This window comes from Grus americana, chromosome 3 (assembly GCF_028858705.1).
Source record: "Grus americana isolate bGruAme1 chromosome 3, bGruAme1.mat, whole genome shotgun sequence".
Taxonomy (NCBI): domain Eukaryota; kingdom Metazoa; phylum Chordata; class Aves; order Gruiformes; family Gruidae; genus Grus; species Grus americana.
In genome coordinates, this window is record NC_072854.1 from 118,812,193 (window position 1) to 118,837,794 (window position 25,602).

General features: G+C 41.2%; 1 protein-coding gene across 3 annotated transcripts in view; it reads right to left on the reverse strand.

Annotated features, from left to right (window-relative positions):
* MACROD2 (mono-ADP ribosylhydrolase 2) overlaps positions 1 to 25,602 on the reverse strand; it is an 892,353-nt gene that overhangs the window by 858,772 nt on the left and 7,979 nt on the right. For all 3 annotated transcript variants that reach the window (XM_054819960.1, XM_054819959.1, XM_054819958.1), the window contains exon 3: positions 8,030 to 8,137. In XM_054819960.1, coding sequence (XP_054675935.1) covers positions 8,030 to 8,137 — 108 coding nt within the window. The remainder of the gene's footprint in view (positions 1 to 8,029; positions 8,138 to 25,602) is intronic.

Consider the following 25,602-nt stretch of genomic DNA (forward strand, 5'->3'; position numbering starts at 1 on the left):
GGCTTCTCAGTAAGTCAGTGAAGCCTCACATCCCGCTGCCTGTTAACATGAAGTGCCTATCCGTTTGCAGTAGCTGGCCATATGGCAGGCTGACGGGCAAGGCTTTCCTTGCAGGCATGTAAGGTTTAGGTCTTCATTCCATCACCTGAGACTCACAGCTCCCAGGCACAGCAGGTGATTTGGCAGGCCCATGTCTGAGGCACAGACCCACCCAGAAGCCATCTCTGTTAGCAGTAAGCACACTGGTGGAATATATTGACATACCGAAAATATTTCACCACAATTAGTTTCCCCCTCCCAAAGCACCCCAGAACAAGGAAAAAAAGTTCATTCCTGCCATGTGTCTGCAGGACTGCCAATCCATTCTTTTCGTGCTCTTGAGTTCTGAGTTATACTAATTATACCTGGGATATTTTCAAAGTATTTTGTGACCATCCTTGCTGCAGTACCATTCTTAATCAGTCTCCTCAATCTTAAGCCTTTGCCACATCCTTAGAGCAAAAAGTATTTGACTGAGACAGCAGCTAAAGTAATCCACCTAAATTAAACTGCACTTCTAAGCTGTACTTTTCTTTGGTTTCGTTCTTTTGATCACTGTCACTTTGCACAGATTTTTGGTTTTCATCCAAATGAGTATTGCACTAAAGGGAAGAACTACACTGAAATCAGATTAGACCAGAAGCAGAGGGTGAGTTTAACCACTCACCAGCCGCGCTTAAAGTATTTTCCACAGAAAGCAGTAATAAACTCACTCACAGATGTCATGATTGAGACTGACCGATTCCCTCAACTATTAACATTGACTTTTCTAATGAAAAAGTGAAGACTATATATAAATTAGTCTGGGGCTTTACACACAAGTGTAATTGCACCAACTGTAAATTAACTTGAGAAACCTTTGATTAACACCGCAGTCTGCTCACACTAAAGATGAAAACCAAATTAGCAACAATTTGTTAGCATTATTAGTTCTATTCCTAGAGGAAATTACAACAGTGAAAGTTATAGGCAGATGCCAGATGACTCCAGGCAAGAGACTGCAATACAAGTTCTCGGCTTCCCTATCTGTACACTGGAGATAAAACATTTAAAACATGCTTACAAAACATACTACTAGACATCGAACTCGCTAAGAAGCTCCCAGCATAAGCAACCATGTGTGTTTAGTTCAGTAGGAAAAAAAATTAAACAAAACAAGCCCCCCCCCCAAAATCAATGATACTAATGCAAACATCCCATGAAAAATCCTATCAGCATCTTAAGGGCAGGTTTTACATTTTGTTGATTCCACTTTCAATAGCAGGAACAATTTTAAGGGAGTTATTTTTATAGTGAATGAAAAGCTGAAGAGTAATTTCCAGTAAGCTTCAGAGTAAGAACTACTGGTCACCATAAAATAAAAAGGAGTAAATATATACACAATATCTACACAATACTCGTTCAGGCCCAGCGAGCGACTCCAATACCTTCATAATATTCAGACAGGCCACTTCTGAAGTAATTTCTACTTCAGAAGCTACAAGATGAAAATTTTGTGTGATAAATTAAGTTGCCAAATGAAATGGATTAGCAATCAGTGAAATTGCCTGATGTCAGATCTGTTCCAGATTAGAATCCATCCTTTTTCCCCACCTGTTCATTAAGCACCAAGTTCAAGGCAAATGCAGTGACTGATTGCACATTAACAAGCTGTTTATGTGGAAAGGCATAGTTCAGCCACTATCTATACTTACACACTTGTTTAAGCATAATTCACTGATAATATATTCAGTTCCCAGTTTCAATACTTAGTACTTCTACCTTGATGTGCAATTTTGGACTTGAGACAAGTGGGATGCCTTATAAAATTAAACAATCGGATTATACTTCAAGGTCAAGGCCAGGGGGGAAAAAAAAAAAAAAAGAAAAAAGGAAAAGAAAAAAGTCCTGAAGAAAATCTGCTACTATCTCCAGTTAAGAAAACTGAGAAAGCTATTACTGTTACATTAAAATACTTAAACACATTTGCGAAGTCAGAAGCCTGAGGGAGGAAAGGCGTATTTCATTAGGGAAAGTTGAGACTTCATATGGAAATGGCTATTTCATCCTCTAAGTCGAGTCATGCAGAGGCTCCAGTCGAAACCAGTGCTGCAACAAGCAAAGCAAACACGGCCTACTCGAAACCAAACGTTTTCCAATTCCACACGCTTCCAGTACGGGGACAGGGAGGTACAGCAGGACGAGCATTTCAAACTCTTACTAATTTGTTAAAAAGACTCCCTAAAAATGTCACGTAATCTAATTCACTCCCTAAAAATACCCTTGCCTCTTCAAGCAACCAAGAGACCCTCCCCTACCTTCGCTTGGCTGGCCCTGCAGAATACGCCAAGGAAGCCAAGAAACCTGCGCAGCTCGTCTCTGCCAAACCAGCATCCCCAGCTGAGGTGACTCACTGCACATATGCAGATGGCTTCCTGTAGAGGAAACCTCTTCTTGAACAGTACAAGGTTCAGGAACTAAATTCCAGCATCAGAGGTTAGTAAAAGAGGGATATGAAAAGCGGTTTAATTATTTTCTTCAATAAATCTTTTCACTATTTATCAGAGTAAGATTTTACTTCCCTTTTGTTTTCTCATATGGAAAAAATATTCACTTTAACAAGTGATAGTTTCTCCCCAAATTTGGGACAATTAGAGACGATTCCAGCACTGAAGCACAGTTTAAAGGGAGCCACCTAGTTGCTATAACTGCAGCAACCTTCTATTTGCCCATTTAGAAGCAACACTATAGACTTATTACCAGAAATATCTACTTGATTAGAATCTTAATATTTTTTCCTGTAGATTAAATGTTTCTGTTCTCAGTACCATGCTTTTGTACAGATATCCAAGAATATTTTTCAAAGCTGAGAAGAAATAACATTTCTTTTAGTGTTCTGCAAGACATCCTCCTCCCCCCAAATAAAAATAAGGATAATCCTTTTTTTCCCCCTGCATAATACTTTCCCCTCAATCTTGCTCCTATTAAACTCACTCGCAAGCACATTAGTACATGTCTTATCTCAGAACTGGGCCAGTAAGATTTATTAACAGGGAAGAAGTGAATGAATACCTGAGGTTAGTAGTGATCAACTGCAGCTTCAGGTACATCAGGTACATAGGCTCTGAAAATGCAACCCCTTTATCTACTTCAGATTTAAAAGTTACTGCACATATGATATCAAAAGCAACGTATTTTTCCCTATATTTACTAAAAATACAGAGCAAATTTAGTATTTACTGCCTAGCTGATACTGTAAATATCGCACAATTTATTTTTCAATTCTTATTGAGGCTTTTACTGCTTATTTCTGTATTTGGGATTGGCTGCTTTATAAAAACAACATACTTGAAGAAGCCTAGAAGTGAGCAGAATAAGCTCCATGACAGGTAGACTAGTGGACTAATGCTTCCGAGTTTTCCAATAGGCCCTGAAAACTTCAGCGAGGACCAGTGTTACTACTTCAGACCCACTTAAGCCACGAGACCATCACGTCATACCACCCAGACTTTAAATAAGCAGAGGCAGCAGGCAAGCACACTCAGAGGAAAACAAATTTATTTTTAAGAGTCACAACTCAGGACTTACACCACTTATTTTGGACTTCTGCCTATTAATTTAACCTACTACTGATTTAACCGCCAGCAGAAAGACTTGCTCCCTAAATCCATATTACACCTTGGAGAAGGCGGCTCAAAAACATTAAGGTAGCAGGAGCTGGCGAGGCACTCGGGGTGGTATCACACATGTTGTGGCTTTAGTATTCCTATATGATCTGAAACTATTTTTCTCACATATCCCATTTGGTCCACAGAAATGCTTTCTATGAGGAAATGCCTGCAGGATGAATAAAATGTGGGTTAAGAGAGCTGAGAGGGGCAGAGGGACTAAACCACCCCCTCTTCCATCCCTAAACATCCCCCCCCCCCCCCCAACTCAGTTCCCATGGGTTATTTGGAAGTCAGCTAATTGTGGTTATCTGGCTTCCAGGCGCTTCAAGCACTTTTAGCATCAGGATGAAGTGACATCCAGGAATACTTAATTTGTTAAAAAGGCCAGTTATCACAGATTTAAACACTAAGTACATGCCTCGAGGACAGCCTGTTTGCATTCTTACAGTGTAATACTAAAAGAGCAGAAAAGGATGTAAGAGTAAAAATAAGATTTTTGTACAAATCTTACCCAAATCCTAAAAAAAGGGGAGAAAGGAATTAACGTAACAGGACGCCTTAGGCAAAGCATCAAGCTAAACTAATACCTGTCTGCAATACAATCAATAGCAAGGCGGTTTTAGGGAACCATTCTGGAAGGGTAACACATTTATAGGGGTAGATAATTGACATCTATTTTAGCAAACTGGCAAATCAGCTCCCTTTTTCAGCTACTTCCTCTGTCACGCTGTGTCTCAGGTTAACTCTCACACTCCTCAGAAGGCAGAAAATAGATCCTCACTCTGACGATTTCAAAGTATCCCTTTAGATATGGTTGTTTTGACAATGAGCTGACACACCACCTTTTACTTCCACTGTTTCCATAGTTGTCCTCTTTTAGAATGAAATATTTGTAAAACATTTTTGGAAAGTAAGCAACATTCAGTTTGTCTGTTAAAGTCCTTTTGTAGCAGTGCTCATCAGTGATATCTTGGTATTTAGCTACATAAGATCATCATTAACACCTTTGTTAGCCTAACAATAGCAATTCAGTTATCACTTTAACTGTCTCATTTATACATGAGAAATCCAGAGGGGAAACCGAATTCAGAGCATAAGGTAAGCTGCTAAATTTAATGGAAGTGTTTGTGTGGTATAGCTCAGAAATAAACTTGGCCGTACTCTGAACAGAATCACAATGTTAGCTGGATGCCCAGAGGAGGACGACATCACTGTAAAAGTCAGCGCTGCAGGCAAGTTACCCCACATATTCTCACACCCCTGTTTAATCAAATAAATCCATTTATGTCTCATTTACCCCTCACAGGCAGGTGTTAGAAAAATATAAGTGTGTTTTGCCAATGTGTTTGTAACCAAAACTGGAGACAATTTGAACCATCTGGAACCCTTCCACAGCCCCAGAATTTGCCACACTATTCCCTTTACTTAAGGTGTATTTTGTTGCTTGCATAGGTCAATGTAAATTAAAACATTCCAACTGTATCTTCCTATGGCTTTACTTTGTCTACAACTTGCTGTGTGTTAAACTATTTATTCCAGGCGACAGTGAATGGAATTCCTAAAATCAGACAGAAAGTCTCAAGAAGGTCTCTTCCTTCCTTCCTCCTGCCAGTTGCAAGCCCTGGGTTAGGGAGTATCAGCCATTAACATTTGGGGTAGCCAAAAGCCTTTACATGTACGTAGAAAAAGAACTTGCACAAGTTTACCTCCAAAAAGCCTGTCTCCTATTCTGCGTTCCATGGGCTGCATTGTGTTCAACTTACACACAGAAGTTGTAACGTGGGGATTGCCTTAGTTACGCCGTGATACAGTCTGCGTGACCGAGCTTTCCGCAGGAGAAACAGGACGTAACCACTTTTTGCTTTATGTCTTTAAGGCTGGGATAATTTTAATTGCAGAAGGAAAAACAATGGGGTTCTTTGAAAAAGCATCAGAGTGCAGAAATGTGTTTTTAGAAACCATCCAGAAGACACTACAATTTCACAGAAACGTATGTTTGATTTAAGTAAAAAAACCCTCAAGTGCAACAACTAGATTTTTTACATAAATACGGATCCTGAACCCAAACATCCTCCTTCTCATTTAGCTTTCCAGCTAGCCTCCACAATAAGTTTAAACGTTTTAACTTCAAAAGAGGAAAAAAAAGTGACACTGAAACCCTGAGCAAATCAAAGGCTTACACTTAAAATTTGTTTACTACATTGACATATAGAGAATATTTGATTTTTCAAGGTAACTATAGGTTAGTATTTTAATCTAAGCATATTAACAATTCATAATAGTTAATATATTATGCACTTTAGGAACTACAAAGGATTACATAAGAAAAAGGCTAGAAGAATCTCAAAAGCCCACTCGTACCAGTGTCCTGACCTAGGACTGCTGCTACACATCAGCCTGACACAGTGGAGTATCGCTGCCCCTTCCAGGGAGTAGTTTTGCCAGTACCTAACCTAAATCTCTCATTCTAGCTAAATCCAACTCCTCTTTAACTTACTTATGGAAGATATGAGTAGAAACACCTTCCTTGTTTTTGCCAAGCCTTCTAGACACTTGAAGAGTCTCACATCCCTCTTAAGGTCTTCCAGTCTCAGTTTTATTGTGTGGTTTTGAGAGGTCTTTCCTCAAAATTACATGTTGATATGCATTGATTTTAACTGGGTTACATCTGTTATTTTTGTTCCCACTGATGCATTCCTTACCAGGACAGCAGACAAACTGACAGGTAGATAACGTCATTGGCAGTCTAGGATATAGGTTTTTGGACATTTCTAGACAAAGGAAGAAAAGCCCTTTAAATCCAGAAAAGCAAAATATTCCCATTCTGAAGCTAATCTGCAAGCAGTTCCAGCCTGTAATTCAAGGGAGACCTATGAGCAGAGAGACTCTAAATATAAATCAAGAGAAGTATGCTAATATTGACTCACTGTAGAGTAATAAAGTAAGGAAGTCAGCAAGAGCACTACTGGAAATGTCATCCTGAAAGAATCAAAGGGAGAATAATTAAAATATTAAAGCTTCAGAGGCCTTGCCAACACAGTGAGGAGAGGATCGTGTTACTACATGGATGCTACTGTATTGTTTGTCTGAAATGCAGAAAAGCATTTGTGCATCAATAAACTAGAAGATTTTAATTAAAGACTTATGCATGAGAATACCATCCTCATTAGTTGTTGGGAGTGCAAAAACGCATTTTGAGATAACTAAGTATTCTACCTATACTCGACAAAATCCAGTAGCGTATCTTCATTGTAAAGGGGAGAGTTAGGCAGAGAGAAACATCAAACAGTCCAAGAGACACTGTTTACTAACTTCTACACTGCACGAGCAAACATTTCTGTACTCTTTACACACATGAGCCAGTACCTCCACACAGCTTTTCAGTGTGGTAAGGCAACACATCAATTTTGGCCAATACAACCTTGGAAATCTCTGCACTTTATTCCATCGCAGAGAAGATACCACAGTATATTTCCTTCCAATAAATAAATACCACCAAAAATTAGTTCTTGAAAATGAATCAATAATCCTAACAACTAAGGATAATGCCAGCCAAATACTAGGGGAGAAAAAAAAAATTCCAGCCTCAGGATACGTAAACCATATTCTTTTTGTGGCGGGGGGTGCAAGCAAGATTTGGCTGGGGTGGGGGGAGCTGTGTGTAGGGGGAAAACCTTTGCATTGGTCTTTCCCAGCCAGCCAAATTAGCTTATAATAACCTTATTCACAAAGAAGTTAATTGCATAGGCATTTCCCCCCTCCTCTTTTGTCACAAAATGCTGCTGTGTGCCTTTCTTCACCTCAGTTGCATACACGGAGATATAGTCACCCAGCGAGAAGAGGTACTAAAACATTTAGAACTCTGTAGGTCACGACCGAAAATTTGAAAAACACAACCTTTCTACAAGAAAGCAAAAATTCAAGCCACGTGAAGCAGAAATGCAGTTTTCCTGTCACCTTATTGGTAAGGTTTTGCACATTACCTTGACAGCTTGATTTATAAAAGCCAGACCGGAACGTACCACAGTAGTTTAGTACCAAAGTTCAGCCTTCTACAATATCAAGTGTGAAGTCTCAGCTACTCAAGCTAAGTCAAAAGATGGATGCAAGATCTTTTTTTTCTTGGTGACTATGCTATTACAGTTTTGCAATACTCCTCACAGTAAAGGCGCAGGATGAACAGATGCAATATAGAGAAATAAGGAAAAAAAAATCTGTAGTTTCCAACAGACTTCCACAGAACATACCAATTTTACGCTACTTTTCAAAGTTCAAAGTTGCAACGTGACACTATAAAGGCTTGTCGAGACATAGCAACGTAAAAACATTTAACCACCTACCAGCATTAACGATGGCATCAACCTCAAGCAGCGTAATGTCACCTCTATAGAGAGAAACTTTCTCGCTCAGACTTTTCTTCCCCTGCAGATCTTCTTTAGCGTTTTCACCTAGAAAACAAGAACGCAGTAAAACCAGGTTACAAAAGGTGGGTCTGAGATCACTGTAAGTCCAAAGCCGGTATCAGCAGTTCCAGTGACACTGCCGCTCGTCAGGCTGCGGCATCTTTCGGTTTCGCCTCGAGAGGGCACCAGTAACCCACAAAGACACCAGCGTTCCCCTAAAATCACACTGCTTGCTTTTTATTTGTTTTCAAGTACAACCTACTATGAAGCACCGATCCCTCGCCCACATACCATTTGATTAAAGAACTGTATACACATACACATTTTTTTGGAGCTAGAACCATCAAATACTTTTCTTCGGTAACCACAAGGGTGCAAATTATCAAAAATGAAAAGAATTAGTTAAGACAACCTCCCACCGAAGCAATAATTTACCCAAACCAAAATGATTCAGAATGCGTACAACGCCACATGAGCATGCCATTTGCCAACAGCCCCAAAATTCAGAACTAGCCCTGGCAGCAGGTAGTGGGGAGGGGAAAAACCTCAATGAAAACACCAGCAAATTCCAACTTGGAGCTTGGCCATCTTTAATTGCTCAACTAGAAGGAGGGGAGTGAAGACAACATACATCAGCTTTCAAATACTTGTTACTGAACAACGTTATAATAGGTCCCTTACTCCAGTAAACTCTTAATTTTTGCATCACCAATGCACTTCATTTGCATTATACTCAATCTATATAACTGTACAGTTACCTTAAACACTTCTACAAACACAGATTGGCCTAAAGCTTAACAGAGTCTCGCATTGTTAGCCATCCACATCATTAGCAAAGAACTAATGAGAGAAGGAAAGATTGCTTAATTTATTTTTTAATTATTATTAGTTTAGAAAATTAATTATTTCTGACAAGCCAAGTCTAAAGAGGCTTGGGTTCCTATATTGGCCAGAAATAGAACTGAATTGCTGAAGTAACAATTTACATGGGGAAAAAAAGCTCTCAATCTTCAAGACAAGTTAAATTATTTTGGTAAGAAAAAAAACCTGAAGAGAAGATTTAGTGAAAAGGTACGAGGAGTCCAAACAAATCTGGCCCTCTAGTTTTCACATCAGCCTTCACTTCAATCGAGTTCCACAAATTTCAGCATACCTGCTCAAACTGGTCAGCATCACAATCAACTGTAAGCAGAAATAAGGAAGTTGCATTTATTTTCCGTGTTCCTCTTCTAACTTCAGCACAAAGGACTGGTATCAGAAATCACCGTTTAACTCAACTACCCCAAAATAACCAGTCTCATTCAATTCTACTTTATGTTGGCTATCACACGCCTGGTGCAAAATCAATGCCACCCTCAGCAAGAGATACATTGTCGCTGCGACTTACACTAGCGTAGAGGTAGTGTGCATATTCAGGACTTTAATTTCTGTATTTGGCTCTTAAAGCAGCTATTCCATTGCCACCAGATCACCCTCAGTGTCTTGGCCAAAGCAAAGCAAGCGATTCCATGGAAAGGTATCAAGATTTTAGTATCTTATTAAGAACTTTGTATCACTCTAACCGAAAAATTATACTGTTTGTCCATTTTTCCACAGAAGGTAACCGCTGCAGTTAGCTGTTGAGCTGTATTAAAATAAAAATCAGCCTCTGTGACCGATTTACAGAGTCTGATTTATTATCAGCTTTCATGGTAACTGCATTCTGCCAGCAAGTAGGACAGTTGTTTTCCCCATCCCTCCCCAGTGAGCATCCTGCTGGAGCTTGGCCAAATTTCAAAGGCACACCATCATCCTTCCCATCCACCTCCTGCCTGAGTTACTGCAACAATAGTTAGCATCAAGTCAAAAGACATCAAAATCTCTAAACTAAACCCATTTAAATTTGAACAGAAAGTACAGTTTGATCCTATAGTATTTGTGCCGGCACAATACATAAAACCAAAACAAGTAACAAAAGAAAATCCACCAGGAAGAGCCATAAAGAGAACAAGTACCACACAATAAAAAAAGCTAATTTTCATTATCACTGGTTTCTGAGTCAGAGGGAAAGCAGAGATGTCCCTTAGTCGATTCACCAGCAAGGTCATCTAACTCTTTCTGTAAGATGCCACACAACACGATGTTACGCGCACCGGCGCTGCCTCCCAATTTTCTATCCTCCACGGCCTTCACAAGTTTGCCTCTAGCTCTTGCTCTTTGCACATACTGAGTATATTTGAGTGTGGGTCTCCTGAGACTCCTTCCCCATGGAAAAGCATTAGTAAATTCACTACCTCATGAGGAAAAAAAAAAATAACCAACATAACAATGATATGATCTACCATGTCCTCTTCAGCAAGCCCCTTACCTGCCCCACAGTTCTTGGAAGAGCCCTGACAACCGCTGTCTTTCATACAGTTCAGTAGTAAAAGCATATGCTGCCTTGTGCATCTTTGATAATTACCCTCATTTCTTTCAATAAAAGTCTGATTTAACAGAGGATTTGAGCCTGCACTTATTTTATTTCTTTCTCATTGTTACAGAAGGATGCTCAACACTGATAGAAGCCGTGGAGAGCCAAGTCTTGTTCACAAAGACACTCAACAAGTCTACTAATATGCTGCTGATTACAAAAGTAATCCCAATATCATACAAATAGTTGTAGCAGAGACGACTGTTTTTCTTTTACCATCTGTTAGATCTCCGGAGCTGGCAGACAACATTTCCTAACAAAGTCAAAACTGATATCTGATTTGGGATATTTTCTTCTCCTCTAGTCAATTTAGTCATCTCGGTAGGGACAGTGAAGTCATTCCCGGCCGTTGCAAGTAACTCGCTTCCCACCTTTGTCTCCCATCACCACGCACTTTTTTGTCTGCTTCTCAGATTAAATAAAAGCTGCACTCATTTACTTCAAAGCCTCTTCCCAAGGTAATGATATATCTCAGATCTGTGAATAAGTACACTAAGTCTTCAAATATGGCCAAGAAACTCAAATGCTGTAGGTATTATCCTGTAATTCATGGTACCATAACTCAGCAAGGACAAACCAGCGATTCCAGGGCATCAGGTATTTTGCAAAGCACGCGCACCACGTGTACATGCTAGCACATTAATAGAAATCCTAGCAGTGACAGATTTACCTTGCACTTGTGGCGTAATGAGACTGTTTCCTGCTCTCATTAAGTGTAACAGCTTCACATACTTCCTCAAGAAATAAGTCCTCTGAAGTGGTTGCTATGTAACCTAGTCTTGCATACAAGATACAAAACAGGAGTTGAGTCCCTAGATTCAAAGGCCTAAGTTTTTAGAGCAAGCAAATCAGACTGTCAAGTCTGTCTCCACATTGGTTGTCAGGAATGCACTTTAAAAGCAGAACAGTTGGAAAGCCAGGATAATTCAGATATATTCCAGTCCTAAAAAAAACCCCAAACAAACCACCAAACAAACAAAAAATACAACCACCACCAAAACCCAACAAAACAAACACCCCACCAACTAAACCCACGCTACATCAAGGCTATGACAAAGTCCATCTCAGTTTGAGACGGAGGCATCACAGGCTACAAGAGAAAAAACTATTTTGTTTCGTCTGTGGCTGTCAATATGAGGCTTTTTCATGACAAAGAAGCAAGCAGAATAAGAGAGACTGAATTTTCTGAAGTACCTCCACAGGTATCCCAGCATAGCTATAGTAACATTTAAGAGGCACTAGAAGATTTTTAAGATGATCCAGCTGGGCAGACAAAGACTGCCTGGGAAGGAAGGCTCCCTTCCTGCTGGAGGAACTGCTCCCATCTCCTCCATCACCACAGCAATCCTGGATCACGAGCAAAACCCAACACGCAGCGAACACCTGCGCAAGAAGCCTGGGTGCCTTCAGATTACCAGTTTTCATCAAGCCTGGTTAGTAAAATGCCAAAATAGCTGTTGAAATAGTACTGTGGCAGTATTAAGTATGAGCAATAGCTTCTGCTTTGTTTTTATCCTTATATATCCCTGGGGAGACTGTTTCTGGGGCTTTCCCTCCCTCCAGAGCAAGACTCTGGCCCCGCCTTCTACCCCACGTCCATCTCCATTGAAAGAGTAAAAATAAAGGCTTTTACCGGGAGACGCTCAAAAAAAAAACCCCCATCCAAAAAACATGGTAAGCTCTCACAAAGCAGTGATAATCAGCATTAGTTTGGCCTCGATCCCCTCCCAGCTCTCACACAGTGAATTTTGTTATTCATTTTTCTTCCTCAATCTCAACAATTGTACAAACATTTATGTACGTTGTGTCAACAGAGGAGACTATGAGTGGACTCAAACTGCAGTCACATTAACATTGCACGTATTTCATTACAACCACGCGTGCATGTCAAAAGCAAATAAACTGGTTTTGTTTAATGTGAATTTTACAAGGTAGGTACACGTAAAGTCTGGCTACGTGATTTCTGAGACAGTACAATCCCAGAGTCTTCATCCCTGATGACTTCCCAGGACCAGTTAACGCCAGCCCTGCCTCTGGAATAAAGGGCCCTAATTAATTCAATACTAAAAGCATCAAAAGCCATGATCTACCATACAGGTAGATTTCACAACCATTTCGCACTTTCAGGTTCAGATGAATTCAAAGAATCAATTGGCACATAAAAAAAACTGTTAAGGAGAAGGGTAAACGGTATATTCACAAACTTTTGAAATGACATTCTAAATTCCACTAACAGCACTGAAGAGAAGCTATATCAATCATAAAGTGACTGTAGGCATAACTATAGTCTGTTCAAGTCCATTAATTCAAAAGAAATTAAATATGCAAAGTGAGACACTGAGGTGTAAAGCAACCCCACGTGCACGCCAAAAAATATGCATTCACATGCAGGTGAGGACCTAACAGAACTCTAAGGAAACACCCAATGTGAAAGCAGTTCATAAGATTAACTTTTGATTTTTTTCCCCCAAGTGCCTACTCAGCCTCTCTGCCAATTTTCTGACCTAAATAATTCTCAAACTTTCCTCCTCTGCCTAAGTGACCTTAATTCAGATCTTATCCAACCCTTCTCTGGGGTGATATTGACAGGAAAAAAAAAAATAATCAAGAAACATCATCTGCTAAGGCAGCAGAGCAATATACTGAAAAATATCAAATACAGCAAACAAAAACGATAGCTTTTTTTGAAACTTTAGTATTGCAAACAAGCTTACTGTAGCTCCTATCAGAAAGCAAAGTCAATGGTCATTAAATTATCTGTGTATCCACACACAGAGAAGATAGATTTTGGTAAGGATGTGACAGGATCGACTATTTTGTTTAGGCTGGTTTTAAAGGCGCACAACAGCGGAGACACCACAAATGCTCTAGGTCCTCCCACCCCCAACCCCAGCCTCAGGAACATATTAAGAGTTGAAAATCTTTACCGTAAACAGTTGAAAAATATTCGTCCCACTACCATTTTTCCCCTCCAGATCTACTCCATCATCTTCCACCCCTCCTACACAAAACTCAATTTCCTTCAGTTTTTTTTTCTCCTAGGCCTTTAACCACGCTCCCAACACCTCTGAGCTCCTCCTAGCCACATCTTTCCTGCAGTATCAAGGTCATCAGCTGAGGTCTTAACACCAAGTAACAGCAAATAGGCAGTCCTATCCCTCAGCTTTACCTACAATTCCTTCTAGTTCGCATCAAAGGAAGAGGACCCTTACATCTTACACGTAGGCACAAAACTGCATTAGATTTAGTAAACAAAAACTGTGCTCGGAAAGAAAACTTGTGAGGTTCTTCAGGACCAAGTGGAAACAGGACTTTCAAAACAGTTCACTAGAGGGAGCCCCCATAAAGGGCACGATGCACTCGGCGGGTGCAATGGAAAAGGACGGCACAAACCTAACATTGTAAAATGAACTCTGAAACTCAGTCACTGCTAAAATATCCAGGGTTTTTAAGTTTAGTATCTTAATTTTTGAAGTAGGTCTCAGACATCCAATTACAGAAATCCCTACAGCAATACCAAAGAGCTTGCAACCAAAGGGAGGAGAAATATCTACAACTGGAAGAGCTTCTGTGAAAAACACATTTTCATTTTAAAACTATTTGATAATGAAAGGGTAGAGCACACACAAAGTAGTAAAAATAGTTATTAAAACCCCATAGTATAAAGCAGTACCTATGGCAAAGAAAAAGGCTCTTCGCACTCCATGAGCAAAAGCAGATAAGAGGAGAAATCAAAGAAAGGACAAGTGAAAAGGATTTACGGCAGCTAGGCTCACAGGCTTGCGCTATTAAAATGAATCTTGTTTAACAAGTCAGATGACTTGGTGTTTTTTTCTCTAGTTCACAAAAACAAGAGTAACAGACTGAATTGCAAGAAACAAAGCTGAAAACGGGAGCATTTCATCATTTATAGTCAGCTAGAGAATTCACAGCTGAAGGAAATAAATTAATTTCAAGTTAAAAATAAATAGTAAGTCTGTCCACTATCTCATCCCTGCTATAACAGCTACTAGTAAAAACACGTATCCTCACAAGGAGAGCTTCTCCGACAGCAGTCTATAACACCATCTGGAAAATGCGCTGGGAAGAGAGGCCGAGCAAGGGACAAGAGTCCCAACATCGACCCCAGACAAAACCCAGCCTTTCCACTCCCAGAAGAATCCTCAGCAAAAGGTTGGATTGGGACACTGCTCCACTTTTATTGAGCTACTGAAAAAAAAAAAAAAAAAAAAAAACAAAGGAGTTACACTCTTAAAGCTGGTTCATCTGACCACAGGGAAAGGTACCGCAACTATTCTGCGACATACTCTGTGCACTCTTCCCTTCAGTGGTTTTGGGGTTTTTTTTAATGCTTTGTTTTTACAAGTGTCTTGTACAGATTAAAAATGACAAACTATTAGCAATTACTAACTTCACATTTAACACAGCTTTCCATTCCATTTGTTTCTGCATAGGCTGATGGAGCATTAGAAAAGACAGATTGTAAGATCTGTTACATTACGTGCCTGCTTCTACTCCTACTAACCGTGGATGATTGTACAGGAAAGGCAATTGCTTATCTAAATCAAGATAAGCATTATTTCCATATGTTCCATCACCAGGGGGAAAGCATTCACAGATGCACTCTAGTACTTCAGATTTGTAGCACAGATTTGCTCTATCACTTCTTGGACTTAAACGAGATCAGAACCTGAGCACAAGGAAGAAACATCTGTTGCAGACAAATCGCTTTCTACCTAGCCAAAAAATGCAGCACAACGTGCAAGTCGAAGGCACTTGATGATGAACACCAACACCTTCTCCCTGGCTGCACATTCTGCCAATATGCTCTGTTTCAGCTAATTACAAAAGTGGCATAATTGGATTGGCCAAGGACTACAGCCAAGTACGAAGCTTATGAGGCATACAGACACCACGAATCACAGAATGGATGAGGTTGGGTGGAACCTCTAGAGATTGTTAAGTCCAGCCTCCCTGCTCAAAGCAGGGTCACCCAGAGCAAGTTGCCTAGGACCCCTGTGCCTGTTGGAGTCTGAGTATCTCCAGAGACAGAGACTCTACCACCTCTCTGAGCAACTGTTCCAGTATTCAGCCATGCTTACGCTAAGTATGTGTTTTCTTATGCTCAGAAAGATTTTTCTCTTTCAACTTGTGCTCGTTGCCTCTTGTCCTGTCGCTGCGTGCCGCTGAGAAGTCCGGACCCACCTTGTTTACACCCTCCCATCATATGTTTATAGACATTGATCCCATGCCATCTGGGGCATCTTTTCTTCAGGCTAAACTCCAGCTCTCTCAGCCTCTCCTTGCAGGAGAGACATTCCAGTCCTTTAATCATCTTTTTGGTTCATCTGGTGCATCAGCTACACTTCCCAGTTTTGTACCATTCACAAGTTTGCTGAGGGTGCATTCTGCCCCATCTTCCAGGTCAGGAGGTCATGGTGTCTCCCATTCAAGGTTTTCAGGAGGTACAAAATATCCCCATCTGAGGACGTGAGCATCAGTTGATGTCCACCAGTTAACTGAGGAGCCCACATCCAACAAACCACACCGTAATTGAATTCAACAGGTCTACACCACACTCTAAAGCTACTGCAAAAAGCCCAGAACTAACTCACTTGGACCAAGTTAATGTAGTGATGTGGCTATCAGCAGCCTAAGAACAGGGTTGTAAATACAAGCCTCTGTTTTTCAGCCACATGATTGAATTGGAGCCATTGAAGACCGTTACACATTAAAGACAGAAAGAGTGGTGTACCATGAGAATTGATTAAAAAATAACCAGTCAGTCCTAACAACCCACACAACGCTCATGCAAAACGCAATTATTCTTGCGTTACAAAGGTCTCGCATAGTCCTTACAGAGTGATGTTCTAACCTTTCCTCAGTCTACCCCACACAGCTCTGTATGTCCCCCAAAAACAAAATTGAGTGGCAAAAAAAATCCCTTGAAGTCTGGGAGAAGAGGAAGGACAGAGAATGGAGAAGCTTGCCCTTTTTTTGAAGTTTTTGTAAAGCAAGGTAAGACTTGGTATGGAGTGCAAAAGTGTCGAAGACCGAAGTTTGAGAAAGCAGTAATAACAAACAAGAACAACAAGAAAAGGAATACATTCGCAATTCTCATTTGTGATGCAACCTGGTCTGCAGGGACATGCAATTGTCAATTCATAAATCAAAGTCTTCTCACTTCAGTGGCACGCACAGTGACAGCAAAGACACAACGTAAGTGGGCTGAGGCTCTAGGGTATTTGTGTGTTTACTCAGTGAGTCAGCATCCAGCTGCTGTGGTTGCTATGCTTACTTCCACTGACTCGAGATTTCATGATTTAGGGTCCATAGGAACGGCTGCTGGTTGAGCTGTGACCCTGAAGGAGCTGTGCTTTGTATATCTGAAGAAACTCATTCAATCACTGTCTCGTTTGTTTTTTTTTAAAAAAAAAACAAAACAAAACACGAAACAAGCCTTCAGAGGGATTCAAGACTTTGTGACGATATATTGGAATGAAAATGCTGTTGGACAGCATATTTACTAAGTTCTTGCCCAAGCCCAATTATCAGTACCTCAGTCTGAGGCATACCAAGAATTTTGATATACAGATCCTTCTTCCAGAATGGCAGCGCGAGTTGTACTGAAGTACATTAAACGGCCAACCAAGGTCACATGGAGGCAAGAACTATACTGCATCATCTCCAACTCAATTCCTACTTTATAACCTCTCTCTACTACAGAGAGCTTGTAATTAACAATGGAAGTTCAAAAATTGAGAGAAAAAAAATTTATTACACTCCCATCCATTGCCTCACAGAAATAAGTTGATACTTTTCTATAAAGCTATAAGATTACAGGTGATGCTACTTTTCTAGATTCCTTTAAGACAAAGCAGATCACCTTCACTGCAAGAGTTGTGTCTCAGTAATATCACAGTACTCCTACAGCTATTCCTGGTACGTTCAAATCAATCCAGTACCTCAGCCGATCACTATGAGCCTTCATCCAAAATTTACATTACCGGCAGCACCGTATTCCTTCACTCAGCTTTAGAAACTGGTTGGAAAAAAATTGCTTTTTATAGTGGGAAACCACAAATTCATTAGTTTTCATTCATTAGCTTACTAAGCAGTCAGACAATTCTTACTCTACATTCTCTGCTTTTTGAATTCCCTACACCATTGCTAAGCAACAGCTTCTCTAGTTGAGCATTACAGCCTTTTTGTAGTACTTACTGTGGAGCTTGGAAATAAAAAGTTACTACCAGCAAGCTATGAAACTTCTGCAAAACTGTCAGCAAATATTTCACGGTATTGTCATTCAAGAACCTCTCTGCATGAGATACAGCGACAACTGCTTACCAGATGGGAGCAGGAGTTTTAGTTTTCTACTACCAGGGGACAGGTAGGTAAGTTTTTATGCAAGTATGAAAGATAATGTTTTCCCGCATGAAGACATTAGGCTTGGTAGGTAGCGCTTACCTTGTGGCATTTCCCTTCCCCTGCTCCCCGAGATACCACAGGTAATTTGCTCCCCTAAGAAATGGTAGGGCTTTGTGTTGGGTTTGCGTGGCAGGGTTTTGGTAGCGGGGGGGCTACAGGGGTGGCTTCTGTGAGAAGCTGCTAGAAGCTCCCCCTGTGTCTGACAGAGCCAATGCCAGCTGGCTCCAAGACGGGCCCGCCGCTGGCCAAGGCCAAGCCAATCAGCACCTCTGTGATAACATATTTAAGAAGTAGAAAAACACTTAGAGGGAGAGAGCTTTTGCAGCCGGAGAGAGGGGTGAGGAGATGTAAGAAACTCTGCAGACACTAAGGTCAGTGCAGATGGAGGGGGAGGAGGAGCTCCAGGCGCCGGACCAGAGATCCCCCTGCAGCCCGTGGTGAAGGCCATGGTGAAGCAGGCTGTCCCCCTGCAGCCCATGGAGGAAGGATGAGGGGGTGTAGCGATTCCACCTGCAGCCCGTGGAGGACCCCACGCCGGAGCAGGTGGAGGCACCTGAAGGAGGCTGCGGCCCGTGGGAAGCCCACGCTGGAGCAAGTTCCTGGCCGGACCGGTGGACCCGTGAAGAGGGGAGCCCACGCCAGGGCAGGTTTGCTGGCAGGACTTGTGGCCCCGTGGGGGACCCCACACTGGAGCAGTTTGCTCCTGAAGGTCTGCACCCCGTGAGAGGGACTCCATGCTGGAGCAGGGGAACGATGAGAGGAGTCCTCCCCCTGAGGATGAAGAAGCGGCAGAAACACCGTGAGATGAACTGACCGTAACCCCCACTCCCCGTCCCCCTGTGCCGCTGAGGGGGGGGAAGGTTGAAGCCGGGAGTGAAGTTGAGCCCGGGAAGATGGGAGGGGTGGGGGCAAGTGTTTTAAGAGTTGATTTTATTTTCTCATTCCTCTACTCTGTTTTGCCTAGTAATAAATTAGATGAATTCCCTCTCTAAGTTTGGTCTGTTTTGCTTGTGACGATAATTAGTGAGTGATCTCTCCCTGTCCTTATCTCGACCTACAAGCATTTCGTTATGCCTTTTCTCCCCTGTTTAGTGAATAAGGGGAGTGAGAGAGCGGCTCTGGTGGGCACCTGGCCCCCAGCCAGGGTCAACCCACCACAGGCTTCAAGCCAAACAGCAAGGTACAGAAGAAAATCTTCAATATTTGAAGAGGACTGTACCAAGACCCATTAGTGTTGCGAGTCATACTTGCTTACTTTAAGGACTTGAAAAATAGAAAGTAATATAAACTCACAGGCAGTTACCAAACTCACTAGCAGTTAGTAGAAAGATTTAGTTCTATCTTCTTCTGCATGCCTACCTGGAAAAAAGAGACATACCAAACCCCAAAGCCCTTAAGTCAATATAGGCATATGTTGGTGTGCACCACCTATTCTCTCTGGATTTAGTTATTTGAGATACACTTACAAGCCTTCTCCTGTAAGACCTCTGGTAGCAACACAGAAAAGGGAAAAAAACAGAAATAGAACTCTACTTTTTCCTTAAATATAACTGATCCATATCCTCAGTGATAGTTACGTGGAGTCTGGGGTTTGCTTTCAGTTGACGCAGATTCATTAAGAATTTTCACAAAAGGATAGCACCACAACAGACAATATGTTTGTCTGAGAGCAGTGTCTTTTTTTAAAGAGTACCTTATTTGTACAGAGATGATGACATTAAGTATGCAGGAATAGATCCAGTGCAGGCTGAACTTCAGCTACAAGTCATATTCGTGCAGCAAATGAAAAACAAGTAACTTACAACACCTTTACAGACTAACCATCAGCACAAGAGGGACAATCAAGAAGGCCCATGGACGCAAAACTAAGCCTCTGTGAAAAAGCAAAGGGCAAGATAAGGCAGGTAAATGTTTCAAAGCAAGACAGATATGAAGAAAGTATAGAACTGGTTGCATATCTGCATTACAGATGAACCAAGTCTTTTTGGACAGGATGTCCTTGGTAAACTATAGAGCAGTCTTTGCTAACTCAGTGTTTGATCATGAACTCCTAGAGATGCTATTAGTGCAAAAGTGCACGTAGAAAACTACTTCTACTTTCAGAAATAAACGCTATACCAGCACAAGGCTGAAAGGTTTAATTTTGCAAGATGTGCATTCTATAGCATCCTGTCTGCAAAAAAACACATCTGGAAACTTTGGTAAGGGCCCTTGTGAAACACACTTCTGCAAACATGCCAAGCCAACATGCAACAGCTGGAAGTCTCAGTACCTTTTCTGTGCACAAACATGATGCTTCCCCCCCCGTATTTAAATAAAAAATATTTCAGTGAAATGACACCACACATACAATTGTAATTTCAATAGTTTTTAAAGCTGTGCAAATTATCAATTTAAATACAAACTGCATTGTCAAGCCTTCGCTCCAGCGCAGAAGAGCGTTTTCTGCACACTGTAAGAAACACATCTGTACGCAGCACTTGCTACAGGGCCGAGGAATTCTGTGTCAACCAGATTTTCCAACGGCACATCAGCTAGATGCCCTCTCACAGAGAAAGCCACGTACCACTTCACATATGAAGTACTAACAACTTATTCAGACATGAGTTGGTTTGTTAAGAGACATTTCTACATGGCAAGCAGTTCAGCTCTAGTGAGCCGAGAAAGGGAAACCTGGTTTCCCATGATTGGGTTTTTAACACATGTGTAATCAAGTGTTTAATTGTGCATGAAGCAAATGCAACTATGCATGAAAGTTGGTTCATGTGATCCAAACAGAGAGCTCAGTGAGCTTAAACCGCATCAGTGATCCCCCCTACCTTATTGAGGGAGTTAAACCAGTATCCTTATGTGATGGTGGATTTTCAGATTTGATGCAAGCCTCCCACATCCAGAGAGCAGCAGTTGACAGACTTGCCTTATGTGATCACTAATTTTTATTAGCCCCAAGCAGCAAATCCCAGTTGAAGCAATAGTTCAGCACCTTCATAAGTGTCTGTCACATCTAAGCTATAGCAAATTAAGAGAAGCCATACCATTCTCTTACCATCTTATCAAAAGAGGCTCCCAATCTTCCGCTGGAAGGCATCAGCTTTTTCCACCTACGCTTGAAGATATCCAGAAGTCACGTAACCAGTCGACACGGCGATAGGTCTACACGAGTAAGCCCCGACAAGGGTACGGTTTAACAGCTTGATCTTGGCCACAACCTAATCATAGACACATGGTTTCTAGCCAGGCTGACACATTGGCTCACATCTGTCTGCAAAAGACTGTGAGGACATATGCCACGATCCATCATAAATTATAGATTATGGCTTTAGCCAAGCCACCATACTGAGCAAAACTAGATGACTTACTGAAACTGCCTTTGTAGAGCAAGAAATTAATGTCGGGATTTGATCTTGCAATCACCTGCGCTTAGGAAGAGTTCCCTGTTCTCAAAAGGAGCTCATCCTTTATGCACAAAAAATGGGAGGAAAAAAACCATTAAAGGAGAAGAGACAGACATGTACATAAACACAAATTACTGGAAACCAAGATGTATAACCTATTACTTTTCCTCCACATATATTAAATTGGCTCAAAAATTACTATTCTTCTTCTTTCCCTTAGTAGTCTTGAATATGAGACAAGTCAGCCACTGAAATACCCGGGTTGGAACTTTAGAAACCCTACGCTTTCTCCGCAATTTCTGAGGAAGAGCACATGCCAACTTAGACACAGCATCACTGCTGCTAAAGCCATCCTTCTTCACACTCTGAACGAGCCAACCAGGTGACAGCACACCGCATCATCTGGACTTTCTACCTCTGGTAAGTATTTCCTTTGGGACCTCTGTACAAAACTTAGTGCACAGTAGCTTCAGTAGCTACAAAAAAGGGATCGTTTCTCATACTGCATGGGACAGAAGCTTGGGAGGTATTAATCTAGTCAAGACTCGTATCACCAGCACTTAAACATTAGAAATATCCTTTCTGGCAAAGACATGCTTACCTTCCCTTAGCATCTCCACTTACTACTACTCTCTAAAACATGTTGAGAGCTTGCGGAGCTTCAATAAGGATAGTAATTTATTGTTGAGCGCGGCATCCTTTCCCGCATTTAACTCTTGCCCCTCAAGGAGCTGGCTGCCACTGGAGACAAGAGGGTTCTCTCAGCTGCACGCAGAAGAGCCACAAAGTTAAAACCGTCAAGGACCCGTATAAGCTTAACGCTGTGTGGAAGTTAACTTGTTAAAAAAGTCACGGAACAGCAACTTAAAAAAAGAAGTCAAAGACAAGTGATTTACTTTCTTAGAGAGAGGATTAGCCACACTGGATTATGTGTTCTTAATCTATATAAACAGAGCTGATCTTTTGCCTTTTAATAATCATCTCTCTCACTTGCTGAAAGGAAGATTTTTTTGTTTTCCCCCAAAACACTTTAAAGAAAACTGTAACGCAAGCGTCATTTCTTTGACAGCTAATCCATCCTATAAAGGTTATACGCATGCAGCTCATCAGGGAATTACAAGGTCAATTGAATACATATTGGTTCTTTTTGTTTACTGTAGGTTTTTCCCCCCACCATACTAAACGCACTGCTTTATCGACTCACATCAGAGATGTCACTAACTAGATAGGAATACTTGCCTCTAAAAACAAACCAACACCCACCCCCAGGTTATTTCTCAGTTTACAGTCAAGCAAGCTTGCACCTGAAGAGTTTTCCCCCCCCCCATCTCTGTGCTGTGCAAGGCCATTTTTGTAGAATAGCCGAGGTATATGTTCAGGAAGACAGAAAGGTATGTGGGCTCAGTAGATCACACGGTCAGATTTGTACCACTCTGCAGCTTTGCATCTGTTCAGGACAGATCCCCAAAGGGCAGCCAAGAGCCTGGGAGAAGCAGAGCGCACAGGGCTCCAGTTACTCCCTACTGCTCTGGCAGCCTCTGAGCCTCAGCCTTAAAGTCACTCCGCACTATGCCGCGGGCACGCTGAATCCTGGACACCTTTACAACAGGCTAGTGAGCTGCTAACATGGTTTGCTGGTTTTGCCACTCCAGTTCCTTTACTGCTTCCTTAATATATGCATACCATAGACAGACAACAGAACTGAGTAAACAGATTCATAGCCACTTGCACAAAAAGCACGTCATTTCCTAATTATTCATACCAGTTCATTACCATGATCTTCATACAATTCATAGAATCCACAGATAGGGTCTTTCAGTGGAGCTCCCCCACCTATTATACACCACAATTAATAAGCAGTGATCTCCACGTGCATCTAAACGGCACAGCTTTCTAACCTTAAACACACTCATCTTCGAGAGACCTTGTGATACGATGTTTAGCATGAGCAACAGAGTGGCACGCCAAGGCATGACGAGTAAGGACAAAACTACATACAGCACTGAGTTGAGGCGAAGCTGGAACTCGCATTCAAGGCCACAGCTAATAGCAGGAGATCCTGAACTGTGGCATGCAAGTTAGTGCAGTTTTCTGTGTGAACTCAGCAAAAAAACGGCTGTACCATGAACTTCACCAAACAAAGAGTTTCAGTAGCAAAAGCACCATTTTCTTTGACTGACAGATAGCAAGCATCACACTGAGCTAAAACATCTCTATTTACTTTCATCCTTGTCACTCAGCTAGAAATCTGTTCTAAAGACAGTGGTTAAAGTCACTATAAGAAAAAAAGATAATGCAAGCTGATGGACTTTTTGGGGGGGGGGGGGGGGGGGGGGGGGATGGTCTCAAAGCATACCGATTTCACATAGCTACTACACACAGAACTCGTTGATTGTCGGGCAACTTTTGACAATCTTAATGTTTTAGTAGAACATTTCTTTTTCCTGTATAACTCAGTGAAAATAATGAGTGGTTTAGAGAGATGCTATTTCTCACTTGTAGACGTCTGGCTGAATTTCACTGCAGCTTAGTAGTGGCATTACTTTCCAAAGACTGTTTGATGATCATCACCTTGATTCCTAGTTCCCACAGGACAGATATTCACATCAAACGGGGCCACGTGGAGATGCTCTGAGGAACCCAGTATTACCTATGGTTAGTTAACCATTTCAAGAAGCGCTGGTCAACAGAGCTCAGTATTACCACACATTTTCTTTTCAGCGTGAAGCATTTCAAGTGGCTCATCTAGATGCTTTGTCCCTATAATCTTGTGTCAAGTCACTGTGACTATTTAGAAAGCCAGAGATTCATAGTACAAAGATGCTTTTATTAAATCCAACCTTACCATTATACATAAAACCCTCAGTGTTAAAGTAGATTAATTTGAATACAGTTTGAACCATATCATTTTCTAAAAATATAGCAGATTAAGAACAATCCAGAGGCTGCCAAAACACATAAACATACTTCAAGACTTGCTTTAAAAAAAAAACCTGCAAACCTTTTGTGTCATTTAATCTTTAACAAAAATTTAAAACTCAACAGCTACTCTGTCCTTCTGTTTTAACTTCATCCAATTAAAAGAAGTTCTCACCGTTAGCAAAGATCTTTAAACCATCACCTCAATTTGCTGTTTTCTTGGCACCGCTGCTATACCAATGAATCCCAGAGGCTGTGAGAGAGAGCAGGACCATCAGCTTCTTGAAGTAAACTATTAATTTATTCCATTTTCTGAATTCTCCCATTTATGCAACAAAACATTTTTCTACCACCAGTGACAGGTGAAACTCAGTGACAACAGAATTCCTGGGACCCTGATTTTTCGGATAGCTTTCAAGAAAAAGTTTTCTGAAGTCATCTCTCACATTCCCCACTGAGGAGTAAAGACATCTTCAGGAATAACTGGGTACCCAAGAAAAAGTTAATATATGTATTTAACTACAAAAAAAACCCCATTCTAGTTGTTTGCCTACATGGTGGCAATTTATTTACCAAGCATCACAAAACATAAGTTACCAATGCTGTACAAGATAAGCACCTAGCATAAAGTAGAATATAATAAATAGCATTGAAATAAAAGTATACAAATTCCAGAGCTTCAGAAAACAAGTCCATTACTTGCATGTTGTCAGGAAGGAACTCAACTTCAAAGTACGTAACAGATGAGATGCATCTGCCTTTGGTATATCTGAAGGATAAGAAGTGGGAGGAATGATGGATTACAGTATATACGTGTTATCCAGCCCTGTATGACGGGCTCATTCTTTGTTTCCTAAGTGGACAACTCTTCATTTCCTTAATAAATGTAGTTAAAACAAAGAAAGCTCCATTTACTGAACTACCTCAAGAACAAGATTTTTTTTTTCCCTTTCCTACCATCCCCTCTGATATTAAAGAGGGCTACTTGTCAATAATAGCAGTGGAAGAAAAAGGGACAGCGTTACAATACTTGATCTGAGGTCCGCTTTTGCAGCCTGGCAAGTCGTAAGCCAACACCCAGGGATGTTGACAACGTAGTTCTGGAAATGCATCGGCTCGCTTCCCTCAGTTCAGAGCAGTGGGCACCGGGCTTAGTGCCTGCATTCCACATTGCACCGTGCCCCACCCCCCCAAATCAAAAGTTATCAGAAATGTCGCCCAAACTTCATGCCAAAGCACACATCAACTTATGGCTAGTCATGTCTATATGAGGAGACCTGCAAAACTTGTAGGCTTTTGTTTTAGTCACAGAAGAG